The following is a 17223-nucleotide window of genomic DNA, read 5'->3' on the forward strand; positions in this document are numbered from 1 at the left end:
TTTCTTTTCAACTTTTAATTCTTTCTTTCAAAAAAAGAAAACAAAAAACACTTTGATAGGATAAATTCCTGACCAGCAGCAGAATACAAACACTAAACAGCAACTTTTTCAAAAGGGATGTGTATTTTTTTTTCTCCCCTCTGGCTGCAAAATAATAATTAAAATAAAAAAAAAATGCAAAAAGCATTGGAAATGGCAGGCTTTTTTTTATAACAATAATTAATAATAAAAACATACAAAAAAACTCATTTTAATAATATATACAGTATGAGGCCAAAAGCACCTGATCATAATGTTTGTCTTCCAATTGGTTTCCTTGCGCAGCAGCTTTGCAGCGATGGATTCTGAGCCATCTTGCAGCGAATGTTAAAAGGTACCTTCAACCAACTAGACATCCGGGTTTAAGTGCATTCATATATTGCAAGCTGCAAAGTTTTGCAAGGCCAAATGGAACGTTTCTGTCCTTTATTACAACATGTTCACGCTCTTTATTAAACGAACATACAATAATGTCTTGACTCCCGGCAAAAAAAAAATAATAATCAGTAAATATGTTCTGGTGCCCTGGAGATCAACAGGAAATACACAATGAATGAACCATCAGATGGCAGCGTAAGAATGAGCACTATAGAAACTCAATGACGAAATGGAAGCACCCACAACAAGCACAGTCCAGAGGGGTAGACAGCGTGCCAAGTTGCTTGTAGTGTCAGATGCAGCCAAAAGTCTCTGTCAATGTTAAATCCAGGTATGGTTTGCAGTAAAGCAGGTGCCAACAGTGAAATCAATTTGTGAAGAAAATGCCCGCAAACGTGTCTGTTAAATTAGGTCCTTTCTCTCTTTGCCAAACGCCGTAACTCTGAGTCATGCATGGCACATTCATAATATATATATATATATATTTATATAGATAGATTTTTTTATTCGATTTAGATTTTTGTGTCTTTTTCTCAGGGGGTGCAGTTAGTAACAGAAAAAGGTGGGTTTTTCCAATCCTCCCAGTAAAAATATTAAATATCAAGATAATAAAATAGAGACTATTTCTATATTGTACTTTCAAGCTTAGTGCAGGAGGGTGTCACCTGGGGTGGCCTTTGAAATATGCCCTGCACCACGATGCGGTGGGCAAGACAAGGCACTTCCTAAAGTGTTCAAGTTCCGCTTGTAGCCGCTCCCTCTCGGATGCTATCTTTTGCTTCTGGCTCAAGAGTTCCTAGGAGAAAGGAGTAAAATGTTTCACTTACACATGTTGGTGTAATGTATTTACGTCATAAGCATGTGTGAAGTAGCTCTTCAATATCTCAATGCTTAATAAAAAGAGTTGTTTCAATCTACACCAAAGTGTGTGGGTTTATGTACTATGAAGCCAAACTGAACTACTGCAATTCAAGAGGAAAGTGATGCATGTGACCCAAAGAGATCACTTATATGTTGCCTGGTTAGCAGAATGTGCAGCAAGGCTTGAAAACGTATGAACTACCTATGAACAGTAGTTTTTTTATTATTCTTATTACCGGTAATTTGGTATTAACCGTAATTAGGTAACCGGTGACACCAGGTCCTAACACAGCTCAGGCACTTACCGCCATACGGTGTGACAGCTGTTCCGCAGTCAGGCCCAGGTTATAGTGCTGAGCTTCCAGCCGCTTGCACTGCGTCTCCAGAACTTGCCGCTCTAGGTTTTGTTCTGGAAGTAGAGCAGAAAAGTTTGAGTAAAACACAATTGAAGCTTACAGCACTGCTATTTTACAAGAGGCCTCTATCACCTTGCAGCACTCAGAACAAAAATGCAAAGGTAACCGATACAAAACCCTGATGTTACTGCCAAAATGGTAAAAGCAAAGCAATCACCAGGAACATTCCATTGCTTGCTATGGTGATCACACCACTGTTATTTCTTTGCTTGTTTTACATAACTCCCCTATGTACCGGTGCAAAATTGTACAAATGCAGAAGTGCAATAACCAAAACAACCAATTTAATGCATCACTGTTTTCACAAGTCTTTATCTAATATTTGGCTATATTGCAAATGTGGTTTTGGTGTAGGAGGAGATATCCATGGCAAACTCACACTTATGTGTTTAACCCCTTCAAGACCGGGACGTACCTGGTACTTCCGGGTGCTACGGATGTCCCCAGCGATCCGTAGCAGCCACTCCCCCACAGTTCCGTGCACGTGATAGCTTTGCAGTGAATCACAAGCACGGAATTTAAATATTTTTTTTAAAAATGCAGTCTTCAAAGGAAGATGGAGTTTGCCAATGCCGGTCCTGAAGGGGTTAATAAAGCTATTGTTCTTGTTTGACAAAGAAAAATCTAGCAGATTCAAAAATGTGTATCCCTTTATGTCATTGCTTTGCGGTAAAACCTACCTAATTTAACATTGAAATCCATTCGTTCAGACTGTGTATGCTTACCTTCTGTGTGTTCTTGGTAAGCTTCAAATATGGCCTCAATCCCCTTCCACTTAGGCCTGGGTTGTTCCTGTACTTCATCTTCCACATCCTCTTCATTAGAGGTCTCCTCTTCAGATGTGGTCTCTTGGTGCCTAGGGCCACATCCCAGTCCTAGCTGAGCAGGACGCTGTTGCCCGTTCTGATGCGGAGCTGGCAGCCTGCTGGAGTGTTGGAGCTCGGGAATGTTATAGTGAACCGAGGCATCCGGTTTATGGTTCTGCTCTGCGCTGTGCATAGCCGAAACTCCTGTAGAGAGACAAACAGGGAGGTTAAATGGAGTAACTCTACTGAGAAACCATGAAGGGCATCAGGCAAGGAGACCTTAAATCTTCTTCCATGTCAACATATTACCAAGGAACTGTGTACAGTACTTATTAACAGATGCCTGCATTTTTAAGCGGAACCACCGGAGAAATGTTTCATCTTTCTACTTCCGCAACAGCTACGGCACCAAAATCTACGCACATCGCTTCTATATCAGCTCACTTTACCTTTGTGCTTCTGGAGAGCTTTCTGTGTGGACTGCAGTACCGATTCGTGGAACTGATGAGCAAACTCCTCCGCTATGAAAGGTTCCCACGATTTGCTTCTTCCATTCACAGTTTGTGGCTGCTGCACTGAGGTCTCTTTGGGAGGGTGTCCTCGCACAAAGTTTAAAATGCTCACGCTCTTTTTAGCAGGTGGAGCCTCGCTTGGCAATTTTTTGTCCATGGAGGGTGCATTAATTGCTGGAGCTGGAATTGGTAGAGGGGGAACCCTTGTGACGTCTAAAGGCTTGGGTGGCTCTGGGCGATTGGGCTCTGGTGGTTTTAAAGGTTCTGGCAAGGAAGCGGTGCATGATGAAGTAGAGGGAGTAGAGGCCGGTGTGTCAGACTCTGTAGTTGGCTGCAATACCACTTGGTTTTCAGAAACAGGACCTGAAAGAATATCATCATTAGCACATCCATTTTAAGGAGGTCTACATAAGTTTGCCATCGCTTGGTCCTTGTACAGTAACCTTACCTGTAGGAAGAGGTGGAGTACTTCGACATGGAGCCACTTGGGAATTTTTCACTGCCTCAGGCACAGCATTCTTCTGTTTAATTGCTTCAAGCATTTCAACTAACTTCTCTTTATCTGACAAAATAAAGTTTGAAACATGCTCTGATATTATGCAATGAACTAATGGATATGAAGACAGAAAGCAACAGCGTGGAAACAGGACACCAGCCTACATCTTACCTCGCCTTCTCTCTGCACTGACGTGTGAAAGTTCAAAGAAGGTTAAAAACTTTTTCTTCTCCTCCAAATTGGGGGTGTTGTTTAGATCGTCTGGGCTGAACCTCGTTGAAAGAGGAGAGTGTGGTGATGGAGTCTGCCTCTTGGTCTGGATGGTGGGAGGCGACTGGCTTCTCTCCCTCATCATTCGCCTTCTCTTCCTTCGTTTCTGTTGGAGGAGACGCTCTTTCTCTTGCTGTGTAGTGAGGCCGAAGATCTGAAGGAACTCCAACTTCTGTTGAAACAAGAGGTTAAGAAATTATGGTAACTTAGTGTCATGTCTGCAAACTGACATCTTAATGTCACTCTTCCTTCCCACAAGCACATATGGGGATAGTATCAGGTGCTACTTCTTACCTCGGTAGAGGTATCCAGTTTGAGTGGAGGCTGCTCTGCCACACGACGGAGATGTGCTCTCACCTCTTCTTCATCGCTTTCATCATATGAGTCGTCAAGGTCGTAATAATAGCCTTGGGAAAAATAAGGACATGTTATGAAACTAGTCCAATTGTACCCATGTGAGCAGGGGGCACGTTTGGCCAAAGGTGTTGTAGCATTATATCTTAAAGACTGTGTTCTGGAGAACCCTCTATCTCAATTTCCAGCTGATGTGACAGACTGGTTTGTGAACACTCTAGAACTGCAGTTTACATGATTTTGGATATATGAAGTATATTTCCTGGAAAGGTGAAATTATTTTTCCCCATATGTACCTTTTTCTCTGGCTTCTCTTCGTCTTCGCTCCTCCAGATCCAGTTTGCTAATGAGTATGCGGTGCTGTTTTAAGAACTCATCGTAAACAATCATTGAGTCTCGAGTCCTTGGCTGGGTTTGTCGATGTGCTGCGTTGGGCTTGTGCAGCAGGGTACCTTCCGCTATATGACTGGCCTGCTGGAGAGAGCTTCTTTGCTGATTTAGGAAGCTCTGTGTTGACTTCTCCAGCTCTGCCAAGAATGGTGCATGGGAGTAGCCAGTTTGTTCCAAAGAGGAGGGTTCCCTCACCGGTTGGTACTTCTCCAACAGCTCTCGTCTCCTGGACACCTCCTCATCCTCTTGGGACTGTTTCTCAAAGCAGTATGAACGTTCCACTTTCACTTGAGGCATGCTCTGTCTGCTTTGTTCATAAACGGGAGCGCTGTGATTATGAACTGGAATTGGTTCCTGGGTACGGCGTATCTCTGAAGAGCTTTCCATTAGAGTCACTGGGTTCCAAAGAGATGTCGGTGTGGTGTGCGGATGGGGCTTGGGAGAGATGAGTGGAGGAGGACCTCCAAAATGTTGCATTTGCTCTCTCACACTGCCATCGTTACGACCGGATACTACCCTAAAGAAAAGAAAGAAAATTGGATGAAATATCAAACTATGGTATTTTGATTCTTTATGGTGAAACATAGAAGTGTTTCCAAAGGGGAGTTATTTGTTTAAGGCAATTTACAAAGGCCTGATTCGGTTAGAAAGCCTGCCTGCCATGAGCAGTCCAGCATTCATATTGTATCAACTAACTGAGCTATGATCTCTGCTACCACCATATATAAATGCTCCAAGCTCTCTCACCTGAGGTTTTCAGACCTGGTCTCTGGCTCTGGAGGGTTAAGAGGCCGCCCACCAATGTCTAACTGCTGCTCCAGCACTTGTTGCCGGAATTCTGACACTTGGTACTGCCGATCTTCTTTCTCCTGCCGGAGACGCCGCTGCCTGGCTAACCATTTCTCCTCCTCCTGTGTTCTCTGTGCAAGGAGAGCAGCAGATGCAGCGCTGCTTGGTGCGGGGAAGGAAACATGGCTGGAAATGAGGCTGGGTACAGAATGGTGGGTAGCGCCAGACTGGTGTATTGTGTGTTGAACCGACTTTGGTGTTTGAATTGAAGGCTCCTTCTGCTTATCTGTAAATATATACATTGGAGATGCAGTTTAATAGCAACCTTTATGAAGGGATCAATAAACTGTCAGAATGCTATCAGTACGTGCCATTTATTAGTGATGCTTTACCTGGCCTGTTGGGAGCAGGCTGCTCAGCTGCTTTGAGTCGTTCTTCTTGGTGAGCTCGGAGAGGATGCACTTCAGGATCCGATAGGAAAGGGCTCTCCATTGTCTTTAAGAAGCTGGCCTCTTTCTCCCTTGTACGCTCTCTCTGTCTTTCCAGCTCACGTTCTCTTTCACGTTCCTTTTCTCTCTCCATCTCCTTCTTCTCCCTCTCCCTTTCGCGTTCCCTCTCCTTTTCTCTCTCCCGATCAGCTTCCCTTTCTTTTTCTCGTTCACGTTCCCTCTCCCTTTCCCTTTCCCGTTGCCTTAGTTCTTCATCCATTTGCATTCTGTAAAGGGCAAACAAAATTAAAAGGATTCTTGGTCAGCCTTGTCTTCTTTGAGGAATAGATATAAAGGATTCATAGAGGTATCTCAAGGCCTTGATGTTGGGGCTAAAGAATGTCAAGTAACAATTTGATTTCTACGCGCTCCAGCTACCCCGGCTCAAACATTTGTACAAGGCATTAACCAATGGCCGCTTAGATAGCGTACAGTCTGTGAAATGAATTTTGTATAACTTCCAGGAGTTTGTTGAATTGTTTGTGTTAATCCTAAAGCAGGTTTGTTGACTTTGTTGTGAGAATGTATTAAAAACCAGCAAGCTGTTTAAAAGAAAACATTGCAGCAGCTTGACTTACCTCTCAGCTGTAATACGGTCCGACTGCAGCGCAGAGAGTGATGAGTGTGTGAGCTCTGTGGGATAGCGGACTCCAGATAGGTGTAAGTGCATAGCAGAGGGGTGTAAGGGGGGAAGGGATCCAGGGCTGTGTAGAGGATAGAACGGGGACCTCAATGCAGACAGGCAATAGGAATCATCCATTCTACACAGGGGAAAATAGACAAGGAAACAAAAAGTGTTATTTCATACTCATTAGATTGACAGAATCCCTCTGTATTTTGTTGACCGTTCATTAACCTGAAGGCTGGGTGTGGAAATGCGTGGTGGGCCAAGTAACTGGGATGATAATACGCAGCTGCAGTTGCAGGGTCTAGACCAAGGTGGGGCAGTGAGGGCATTCGCAGGTCTTCAGCCGTGTGGTATGGACGGAAGCTACGCAGGTATTCTTCTGTCATCGCGTTGGGAGGGACAACATGGTGCACTGGTCTCTGGAGGCTGAAATACATCATGTACAGTCCATTAACTCAGTGCCACAAAACCAAGACGCCTTTCCTATTAGCCTTATCCTATTTAATTAGGCTGTGTATTTGATGTATGGAAAAAAATACATTTAAATAATATACTTTGTGTTCTAATGTTTTTATATTAGATACTAGTTGATTTACTGTATCAGGTGGTGCAAGGTGGCTTTTTCAGTATAACTGTCCATACTATGCAAAACAAATTAACAGAAAAAAGGAGTTTTAGCGTGTGGAGTATCACTCCATACACACACACACACACGCCAAAGGCTGCATTCTCAAAACAGCCAGATTGCCTTTGATAAACTGTACTTGGCATGGATTAGCAGCACATGCTGCTGCACCTCTGAGACCTCCTCTTGGGTAGAGTATAGTCTACAACGCAATGATGGAAAGAGTGGCCTTAGCAAACCCTATACATCTGCCTTATTACAAAGGTCATCTACACGACTGCTAGATATATATTCCTTTTCACTCACTTTAGAGGTTGGTAGCGTGCGTCTTGGACGACTGAACTCGGTGGGATGGCAAATGCGTAGGCGTTCCCGAGCAGATGGGAAGGAACAGAGGGGGTGCCAGTCTTTTCTGGGGGGAGCTGTGATTCTGCAATCAGTCTTTCTCTGCTGATGCCGCTAGCTCGAGAAGATGTATCTGGCTGCGGGAAGCATAACAAAAAAAAAACACGGCAGATTTTAGTGAAGGATAAAGGAAATATTTAGCACCAAAGTCACTTTTCTTTCCAGAGCCCACGTTTTCATTTTCTCAATATGATAAATTTCTGCATGGAATCGAGCTGTCTAGCTTGGCTAGGAGAGCACACATGTGCTGAGTCCTAAATACTCTTGCCATGCAGCTCTCTAGGGCCACTTTAGAAGGATGGATTGCCTGTAATGGGTTGGATGAGGCAATCACACAGAAGAGATCTGCATGCTTGCTGAACTGGAAAAATGCAGCAAAATGTCAGAGAACGTCATGTATAGAAAGCTAGAGCAGTGAGCAATTTGTGCAATTTCTTTTTACTCATTTAATGTTTTTGCACGTCCATGCACTTTTATTCTCCATTTAAATCTGCAAGTGATAATGTCTATTACTGGGGGCTATATTTTATATTTATAGGACTATAGTTATACGTAAGATGATCTAAATCAACCCTCCCCTCCCCAGATACATCAGCCATAATTAATTGAGAGAGATGGGGCCCTGTTGATTGGAATTCTTAATGAGAAGCAACATCTGTTCGCTTTCCTGGCCCTTGTGTGTCTGCACTCCCTTTAGCAAGCTCCCCGCCCTTTATGTCCCTCCTACATGCCCTGCTGACTGAGCATTCAACCTCCACTGAACTGTAAGCTGCCCTCGACTCTGAGAGGTTCCAGGAGAGCAAAATAGGATTATAAATAAATGTGATGCTTGCAGATCACTGCAAGAAATGGCTCAACAGGAGCCCACACAAAGCCTGCTCAACCTACCTGCCGTGCCTCACTCCTCCACACGCCGTTCACCGTTTTGGTTGGAGCAATGGTTACCACCGGTGGGGTGTTCGGCACACTGTGGCTGACAGGTGGCACAATAATGGGGCCCATGGCTCCTCTTTTGGGTGTACTGGCAGGTGAACTATGATTTGTAGCTGGTGATGAGACTGGGGAAGACTCGCTGCTTATCGAAGACCCTAAAACAAAAAAAAAAAGAACACTTTTTGATAACGTGACAGGGCTTACTGGTTATCCCCAAAAAACGGACAATGTCCAGGCCATTACCACAACATCGCTAACAGACGTTCAAAACGTTTGGCATTTATATAAATTGTGATATTCAGCAGTATAGTTACTCGTATAGTTTGAAATATCCCTTGGGTATTGGATTCCTGGGTAACGGATTGTAAATATCCCCCACCTCAGATAGTAGATTGAGCTCACCCTTACAAGTCAATTTCTTAACTGTCAGAACCATGGCCACGAGGCCGGCACAGACACTAAAAGTAGGTCCCCATTCTGTTCTGCATACCCTTGAATTATAGCAGTAACAAGCACCTGGCGATGCCTACTGTGCGCACAAAGCACATGAAACTTATTTCTGTGTAGGTGGCTGTGGATGTGTGCATGGGAGGAAGGTTCTGGTTATTAAAGCACAGAGAAGCTGATAAGGTCGTGAGCGGCAACTGAAGCGTATCTTGTTAACGGAAGGCCAGGAACAATTAGGAATGTAATCCTTTCTGAGCTGGGGAGCTGTCCCTTACTGTTCAAAATCAATAGCTTCCCAACCAGTCAGGCAATTAACGACATTGCAGGGCTCCGGGTATTAGAACCTCCAGTTATCTTGTGCAGTTTTAAACAGGCAAATGCTTGATCACCGTAATTAACTGCAGCCATTCTACAGGAGGGACATGCTGAATGAAATTAATTAGGATTATAGTTGATGAAGCCCAATGTGGTGGTGACACCTTTGTTGCCTACCCGCTGCCTCACACCACGTGCTGCCAGTTTATCTGTCAGGTATGGCAAAGGTGTGCAATTAACAGCTCAACCTCCTTCAGTCTGAGAGCAAATAACCTTAAAGAAATAATCATCTGCTTCACAAAAAACCCCAACACATTTTTAGCCCATGCAGATACTGTTTCTTTATGATGAACACACAGAAGGGTGTGCAGGTTAGATTTGCCGTCGTTTACAGGGGAGCCGATGCCCTCACAGCATTACCTACATTTTCATGGAAGCCAAGATCAGTGGCAGCCTCTGTCAGGGCCAGCATTATATAATAATGTCCCTTTCTTCTGCCTGAACCAATCAACAGTAATTACATTAACAACAGGAGTAATAATAATTCAGATCCTAACAGGAAGTCACAATGCTTTCCGCCACTGGACACTCGGAAGGTTGATTTTTAATATGTATACTATTACATATGATTACTGCAAAATGAAGGATTTGGGAAACCCTGCTCGTGTACATTTTTTTAAAGACATCAGGAAAGCGAGGGGTAATTGGGCTGAACCACCTGGAAATATCAGCAGTTTTATTAAGAACACTGTATGCAAGAAGTCGCATCTACCTTTAACCCTGAAAAGACAAGAGACATAATGTGTATCCTAGCACAAGAGGCCTGGTGTGCAGGGGGATTATGGGTGCCATTCACAGCTTTAGACAGATTCTCCAGCTGCCGATCAGCTTCGTGTCACAGGAACAGGAGCGTCTATTCTCGTGTTTCCCTCTTAAAAGCAAATGAAGCTGATCAGAATTTTGTGAGTGTGTCTGTAAAACAGTCTATTCCTGTGGGATGAGACAAAAAGGGGACCTGCCATTATCAGGCAAGAAGGAGACGTAACCTAGACTAATTGTTACCACTGGAAACAGGACTGCGATGTTCAGTGAGCGGATGTGTGATTGCTACCGTTAGCCTAGTTAATGTAAGACTTTAGCACCTGGAACTGGGGCCACATGCTCTGAATGCATCCCTTAGCAGAGCAAACGTGTTCTCTTTGGAAGAAGACCTTAAGGGACCCTTCTAGGAAGCCAAGCAGAAATTGGCAGTGGAATTCACCTCCTGACTGGAAGAGCAGCTCCGGTCAATCTTAGAACATTTGCAGAGTCTTGCGCATCACCCAGCCAGTCTCCAGTATTACCTCAGGACTGTCCATTCCAGCAAGAGGATGCAGCCGGCACTTCCTCAGAGGCGGACCTGCTCCTGTACTTCCCTCCCTCATTTTGAAGGTCAGAGGTACTTTGGACATGGGTCAGCAAGTGGTTTCCAAGAAGTCAGACCCATTCCTGGATGTAACGAAAAAGGTTGAGACCTTTCCAGCGCACGAGTCCCTGCCTCCACTATCATCTCTGATCAGTGGAGGCACACGGAAATAAAGACTGTCTTTCTCTAGGAGTGTTAAGAAACTTTCCTTTCGACTCTAAGGATGAAGACCTCTGGGCCAGTCCTCGAGTGGATGCTTTGGTGGCTAAAGCCACCAAAAAGACTGCAAATCCTTTAGAGGACACTTTCCACTTAAGCGATCCTATAGCCAAGAAGACCAGAAGGGGGCTGTAAAGAGTGATTTCAAGGCAACTGCGGCCAACGTCCATCCCTTTGGCCTTCTCAACGGGGAGTGCCTCGTGGACTCAAATCTAATCCCTTTCGTTACTCGGGGGTTAGGAGAGAATCCAGCTACTTTCGGGATAAACCCCATCAGCGTCCCAGAGGGGGAAGAGGCAGAGTTGAAAACCCTGCATGCAGATTCTGTCAACTCATACAATGAGAGCCAGGCTTAGTTTCTTTCTCCAAGAATGGGTCAAGATTGCTTCAGATCCCTGAACGCTATCTATAATTTGTTCGGAGTATGCCTTAGAACTAGAGGTTCTTCCTCCTCACCATTTCATCATCTCAAGCTTCACCTCAAGCTTTGCTCAGGATTCAGCAAGAAGAGCTGAAAGCTTCTGAAGGCATTACAGACTTTTTTGGGGGACCTTCTAAAGGCTCTGTGTTTGGTGGTAGTGTGCGCTCTCTCGCTCTGTGTCACCAAGGAAATGGACAAGGAAAAGGTATCAAGCTTTACAAACTTGGAATCATTACATATGACTATTTAATAGTAGATACCATTCCCAAGCAGTCTACAAATATGTTAATCTGAAAATTGCCTAAAAATGTTAAAATGAGGTTAAAAACATTTGCGCAAATGAGGAATAGCAAAATGCACTGCTGTGCATATGTGGGTGTTCAATCACATGCTGGTAGGTTAAAGGGTTAGAGCTATAAATTGTAAAGGGACAAAAGGCAGAGGCAGACAATTAACACTGCCCCAGACAGGAAAACACAGACCCTAAATGATTAACAGCATCTCAAAACTCCATTAAGCACTGGGTCTCTCTGCACAAGCACATGATGCTATAGACAGAAGAGACAGGAGGAATTAAGCCCCCCACCCCCACCCAGCGACGGCTCCACAGAGGCTGCCCCCCTGCCGCCACAACCCTCCCCCATTACAGACAAACTATGCATCTCCCGATTGCTAAATCAAAAGAACAGTTGACGTGTTTGCATTTTGCTGGTAGATTAGCTGTTCCAAAAAATAACTGACATACTCCATACCTTGGACCAGTTTGTAAGACATTCCTGGTTGTCAGGTATAGCATTGAAACCAAATTATTTATGTGTTTACAGCATAAGATGTTTGATACTTATGTATTGCTTTGCCTTTGTAAATTTGCGTTTGTTCTTCTCAATATTCTGTATTACATACTGTCAGTGCTATATAAATTATGATATTCCTCCATTGCTGATAAGCAGAGAGGTCACAGCAGAAGTATTAGGCTAAGAGAGATTCTGCCAGCTACAGAATTACTGATTTTGCTGCCCCCTCCCAATGGTCTTGTCTAGCAATTCAACATCATCCAGACCAGCACTGCTCACATCACACTAAATGGGGCACTTATGAGATTAATGTACTCTGCAAATGGCCAGTAATTTCTACCTTAATTATGAAATTAATTTGCTGCTGTTAAATTCTCCTTCTTCACTAGCAAATAAGCCATCAGTTCAGAAAGAGACGTAGCTCGCTATGCGACTTAAAAGAGGGGGAATAGTGCACAAGGTGGAAAAAAGCAAGTAAAAACTTGTTAATGAATGCAGTAAGGAACGCTCGAAATGTATGAGCAAAATGATTGTGAGACAACATACACGCGGGGAAATGGCAGAGCGAGCGACAAAAAGGGCAGACTGAAAGGAGAAAAAAGTCAGAAGATCAAATAAAAGACAACAATGAGAGGGAGAACAGGTGCAGACTGAGAGATGATAGAACATGGTTAACACAAAGATTGGAGAAAAGGAGGGGGGGCAGGGAACAAGCGAGCAGGTGCACACACATAAAAGCAAAAAGGTGACACAAAAAATGTAGATATGGGAGGTATAAAATAAATTAAGCAGCTGGAGGAAGCATTAAAGGAATCTAAAATGTACAACACACAAGCAGTAGTTTATCAAGTAAAAACATCACAGTGTGAATGGCTGAGGTGGAGTGTTTCATTGATGATGCTTATAACTGATAATAGTATGGGAGAGCATGTACAATTACTTAAAGCATAGTCGCGGAAAGAATATTTCCGCGTTACCCAGATACAGCTGTGTGTGGAAGACCCGTTATGGATTGTGTACAAAGTATATATTTCCATCCAAAAGGATTGGCTTCAATCTGTTCTTGTGTCATTGCTACTACACAAACTAACAAAAGCAATAATCACAGCTGAGTGGAAGATTCACCATTTCTAAACAAGCCGAGGAAAAGCGAATTACTCCACAAAAAGGGGAAAAAGATGGGGCAATGGGTGCCTCAGACTTTGCATCTTCCCACATCATACTCAGGAAATCACTGCATGATTTAGGATGACAGGCCATCACTTTCAGAGCAGGGTCACTGGAGATAAACTCACAGTTAATAAGATAACCCTTCCGCTGTCCCATAATGCAGCTCCATTCCTTACTCCTGTGCATAGAGCAGAGCTATGGCAGCTAGTTGTTAATTCCACACCACACAGAGAGTTGTAATAAATATCAAAGCTGACAAAACCCTTCAGGGAGAGACGCATTTCCCTGACGTGCTGAATGTAAGAGAAACCGCTAGAGATCGATCTTCATATCGCACTCAAATTCCTCAAATAGCTTCAGATATCAATTTACATTGTCGGCCCGGCTACATCATAACTAGCAAAAGATTAAAGACAGTCACTGATGTTAGCCTGATTGCCTTCTTCCGCCTGCAAAGAACCATAACTATTGTAACCACCTAAGATCAATTGAATCAGTTGTATCTACACCTTAAGATTTAATCTCTTTTGGACACTAAATCTGTTTTTTTAAGTGACCCACAAGTACAAGCCAATAATCCAGTCTATAACATATTTACTTAGTACCCACATTCTGCACAAGAAGGTCTTGAGAGTGCTTATGGCAGGAAAAAAATGTGCAGCATTTCCATTAGCAATGGCAGACCAATTCTGCCCCCCCCATGTCCAGATGGTGGGCTGCTGAAGCATGGATAAGACACAGGTTCCAAGTATCACCTCTTACCTCTTGGCTCCTCTGCCTGTTTTGCAAGTTTACGCAGCGCAGCAGCAAAGCTGGAGGAGGGTGCGGACTGGACTGATAATGAGCTGCTGGCCGCTGGGCTGCCATTAGGTACCAGGGACCCATTGAGAGGGGAGGGAGTGAGGGGGCTGACAGTGGCCGTGGTCCGTGTAGCTGTAGAAAGCATTCCTATGGAAGGTGACTTTGGCTCATGGTTCATGCCTAGAAGAAGGGAGAAATAAAAATAAAAAAAAAATAAAGCTAAGCCAAGAAGTAATGAGAATACAAAATGAAAAAGTACATAGCAGAGAAGCTTAATGAGTAATTAATAGCGGTAATATGGTGTTAACAGTCACCCGTGTTACTGGCTTCCAAAACAAAGCATTCATATTACAGAAAAAAAAAAGAGATGTGAGAAGTCATTGGTGCTTGTCTACTGGCTATGTTGTAGTTGATGTGTCCTTCTGCCTTAAAACGTATCCCATAGGCTTTACCTTCAAATCAGTGCCTAGAGTAAGTACATAAGTGAAGGTTTTTCAAACATAAAGTGCTGTATCCCATTAGAAAGCACGAGTGTGGACACCATATTATTTATGTAATGCAACAGATTCAGCGGTGGCTTCAGGCAACCTGAGGTTTCTAAACAGTATTGGGAGGCGTTCAGCTTGTGGGTCCTCACTTGGACAAAAAGTTTACAGACATGCAGAAACAAATATATACAGCTCCAAAAACCAGTAACATGCGTAACCTCACCCCCAAAATACAAGCAGAAAACGCAGAACGTTGATGTACATATAGGAAACAAGTGTGATGTCTGTTGCCGCTTCCACGCAACATGAAAATCTCCGTTTCTAGACAGATGCCCAGTTTTCGTTAACACGTCAGCACCCTACACGAATGTTTTGTAAACCAACCTTTCCTGCATGTTTCCTTCTCTTTAGGGAACAGTTACATTGTAATAATTCTATTGAATTTTAGTGATGCAAAGGGAACTGGATGAGAAGGCCGAGTCTGTTCTCACGTCTGCTCATAGGAAAGAAGTAACTTATGAAGGCTTAGGTAACAACTGATGTATGGATGTTTTGGGGCCAGTCCATCTGTCTATAGTAGCAGGAGAGCATCAGTGGTTTAAAACAGTTACATTCTTGGCCCTGGGACTGAAGTGTTTGGAAAATACATAAAATAAAAAATAGATTTCCCCCCAAATACATTCAGTGACTGATGATTGTCATCAGTAGATCGGGTGAACATTGGATTTAAATCCAGCTAGGCTGTGCTGCAGTGCGAGAACCTTGGCACACAGAGCTTTGTCTAACTGATCCCGTGCCCACGAGCGATTCTCAGTGGGGCAATTATTATTCTGCCAACAGACTTTAAACTTATCGGTTGTGTCTCTGAGATAAGAGCTGTACTAGTGTTATAGAGGACATAAGAGTCCCTTTGCCTGCAGGATTACGGTTTTCATCTGTATGGTTATTTGGGACCATGATGACCACTAAAGAAAGTAAGAGGTTAACCATATAATGAAAGCTCATGTAATAAGCATGCCATGGTCATTGATACATTGGTCATTATTATACCTGTCAGATCTGTGTACATAGGGTTACACATCGTATAGGAAGCTGGCTTAGGAAAGACTGACTTTGGCACGGACGAATCCCTGCTAGGCCTGTGACATTCTGAACCCTGTGTTACAAGGCTGAACCCATCACAAGGGAAGCAATATCAGGGGGGGCACAAGCTTTTGGGTTTACACAAAGATCATCTAGACCAGTCACATGTAAACATTTATAGAATACTGACTGATGAGGGGCAATTTGTACCACTGGGAACAGAGCAGCCCTGACCTCTGTAGTAGCAGCACAGCACTGCATGGAGGAGGAGAGTAAAAGGAGCAGAACAGACTCTCCTTTACACAGAAACAAGTCATTTTTCCCATCCATTCCCTGATCCTGATTTATGAGGCATGAACAGCTAATGGATGAGGTTTGGTTAAAATGCCCAGTTAGTGTGTAGTTTAACCCTCAACAACCCAACAGTCAACAAGACTATATTAGGAATTTTGTTTGTTAGACAAAAGGTTAACTACCTCCAAGAAAGCATTTGCACAGAACAGCGGTACAATCTACCAGCCAGTTCTTCAGTATAAAAGACCCTGCTCTTCGCAAAGAGAATTGCAACCCACGGGACAAGAAACATGCATTTCCCATGGGTTAAAATGCCTGACAGATACATAGTCTGCAAATCTGAAGCCCCACTGCCACATGGCAGGAAAAAAACTGATAGTTATACTCTTTATAAATAAAGCTAGGTAGGGAGATGGGGACAGTGTAATTCCAAAGACTAAGGCGGTAGAGGCAAACAAATGCAGTTATAATGAGCGTGGGTCAAATGCTATGGAGCAAATACAGACAGATGGGAGGTGCTGCTAAAGGACAAGGCAGTGCGGAGATGGCTAGCAGTGCGAGAATCAACATGGTTGTACAAGGGTTAACAAAGGAACCGGCAGGGTTACTGTAGACAATATTTAGACAAAGATGAAAAGGTAGGAGCAAAATAAGGGGAAGAGACGAAATTGAAGCAATGCATACAGGGAGCCCTCTTCCAGACACTTAAAATGAATGGGCAGAGCCCACTATCTCATGTAGCAGTTAACGTATTACTTAGAAATATATCATCTCAATAATGATAACCACAAGCAATTACCACAGACAGGATATCCGAAAGATTTGTTAGCAGGCACCTTAAAACTGACCACAGTGAATATAAAGTGGAACTCTGATGAGTGAGGGAGTCAAATGAAGGAAGGAGGGAAAAGCAGAAAAGGAGAGAGAAAGCTAATGAGAGTGAGACCGAGAGACAAAGACTGGTGAGGATGTTACACAAGCCTCCTCTAAGCACCTTTACAAAACAACCCCCAGGATGTAGACAGTTCTGGCTTACTACGGAGAAAAGCAGAGCTTGGCTGTCATGGAGCTTCTTTCTTCCCCCTTTTGGCTTAATTTCTGCTGAGTCGATGGATTAAAGCACACGCTCTCCAAATAAAGGCTCCGGGACACAGCATTATCCTCCGCCAGCGTCCCGGGCTTATCTAACAAAGCAACACCACACTTGCCTTGTGAAAACAAGCTGACACTCAGCCTCCAACAGCTGCCACCAGCGTCACATGGGCTGGCCCCATCTTCCCCCTAGCCAGGCAGCCTGCAGATAACAGTGGCTGTTTTGTCATGAGAGGAACAGCAGAGGAGACTATTCAGAAGGTTTGAAGCTGCTCTGAACAGGGGGTGTTTGACCCCACTGCAT

The 17223-nt window shown here is 43.7% G+C and overlaps 1 protein-coding gene across 5 annotated transcripts in view; it reads right to left on the minus strand.

Moving 5' to 3' along the window:
• GSE1 (Gse1 coiled-coil protein) overlaps positions 1 to 17223 on the minus strand; it is a 150958-nt gene continuing 133735 nt past the window's right edge. For 3 of the 5 annotated variants that reach the window (XM_053448280.1, XM_053448282.1, XM_053448283.1), the window contains 15 exons: positions 13924 to 14142; positions 8346 to 8545; positions 7359 to 7534; positions 6656 to 6853; positions 6378 to 6560; positions 5704 to 6026; positions 5270 to 5597; positions 4429 to 5039; positions 4073 to 4185; positions 3680 to 3950; positions 3461 to 3574; positions 2950 to 3375; positions 2420 to 2704; positions 1584 to 1687; positions 1 to 1213 (listed from right to left, as the gene is read on the minus strand). In XM_053448280.1, the coding sequence (XP_053304255.1) occupies positions 1079 to 1213; positions 1584 to 1687; positions 2420 to 2704; positions 2950 to 3375; positions 3461 to 3574; positions 3680 to 3950; positions 4073 to 4185; positions 4429 to 5039; positions 5270 to 5597; positions 5704 to 6026; positions 6378 to 6560; positions 6656 to 6853; positions 7359 to 7534; positions 8346 to 8545; positions 13924 to 14142 (3686 nt within the window). In that variant the 3' untranslated portion in view covers positions 1 to 1078. Of the gene's footprint in view, positions 1214 to 1583; positions 1688 to 2419; positions 2705 to 2949; positions 3376 to 3460; positions 3575 to 3679; positions 3951 to 4072; positions 4186 to 4428; positions 5040 to 5269; positions 5598 to 5703; positions 6027 to 6377; positions 6561 to 6655; positions 6854 to 7358; positions 7535 to 8345; positions 8546 to 13923; positions 14143 to 16863; positions 17091 to 17223 lie in introns of those variants that run through there. The other 2 variants (XM_053448284.1, XM_053448281.1) reach the window with 2 other exon arrangements.

Source organism: Spea bombifrons, chromosome 10 (assembly GCF_027358695.1).
Source record: "Spea bombifrons isolate aSpeBom1 chromosome 10, aSpeBom1.2.pri, whole genome shotgun sequence".
Classification (NCBI taxonomy): Eukaryota; Metazoa; Chordata; class Amphibia; order Anura; family Pelobatidae; genus Spea; species Spea bombifrons.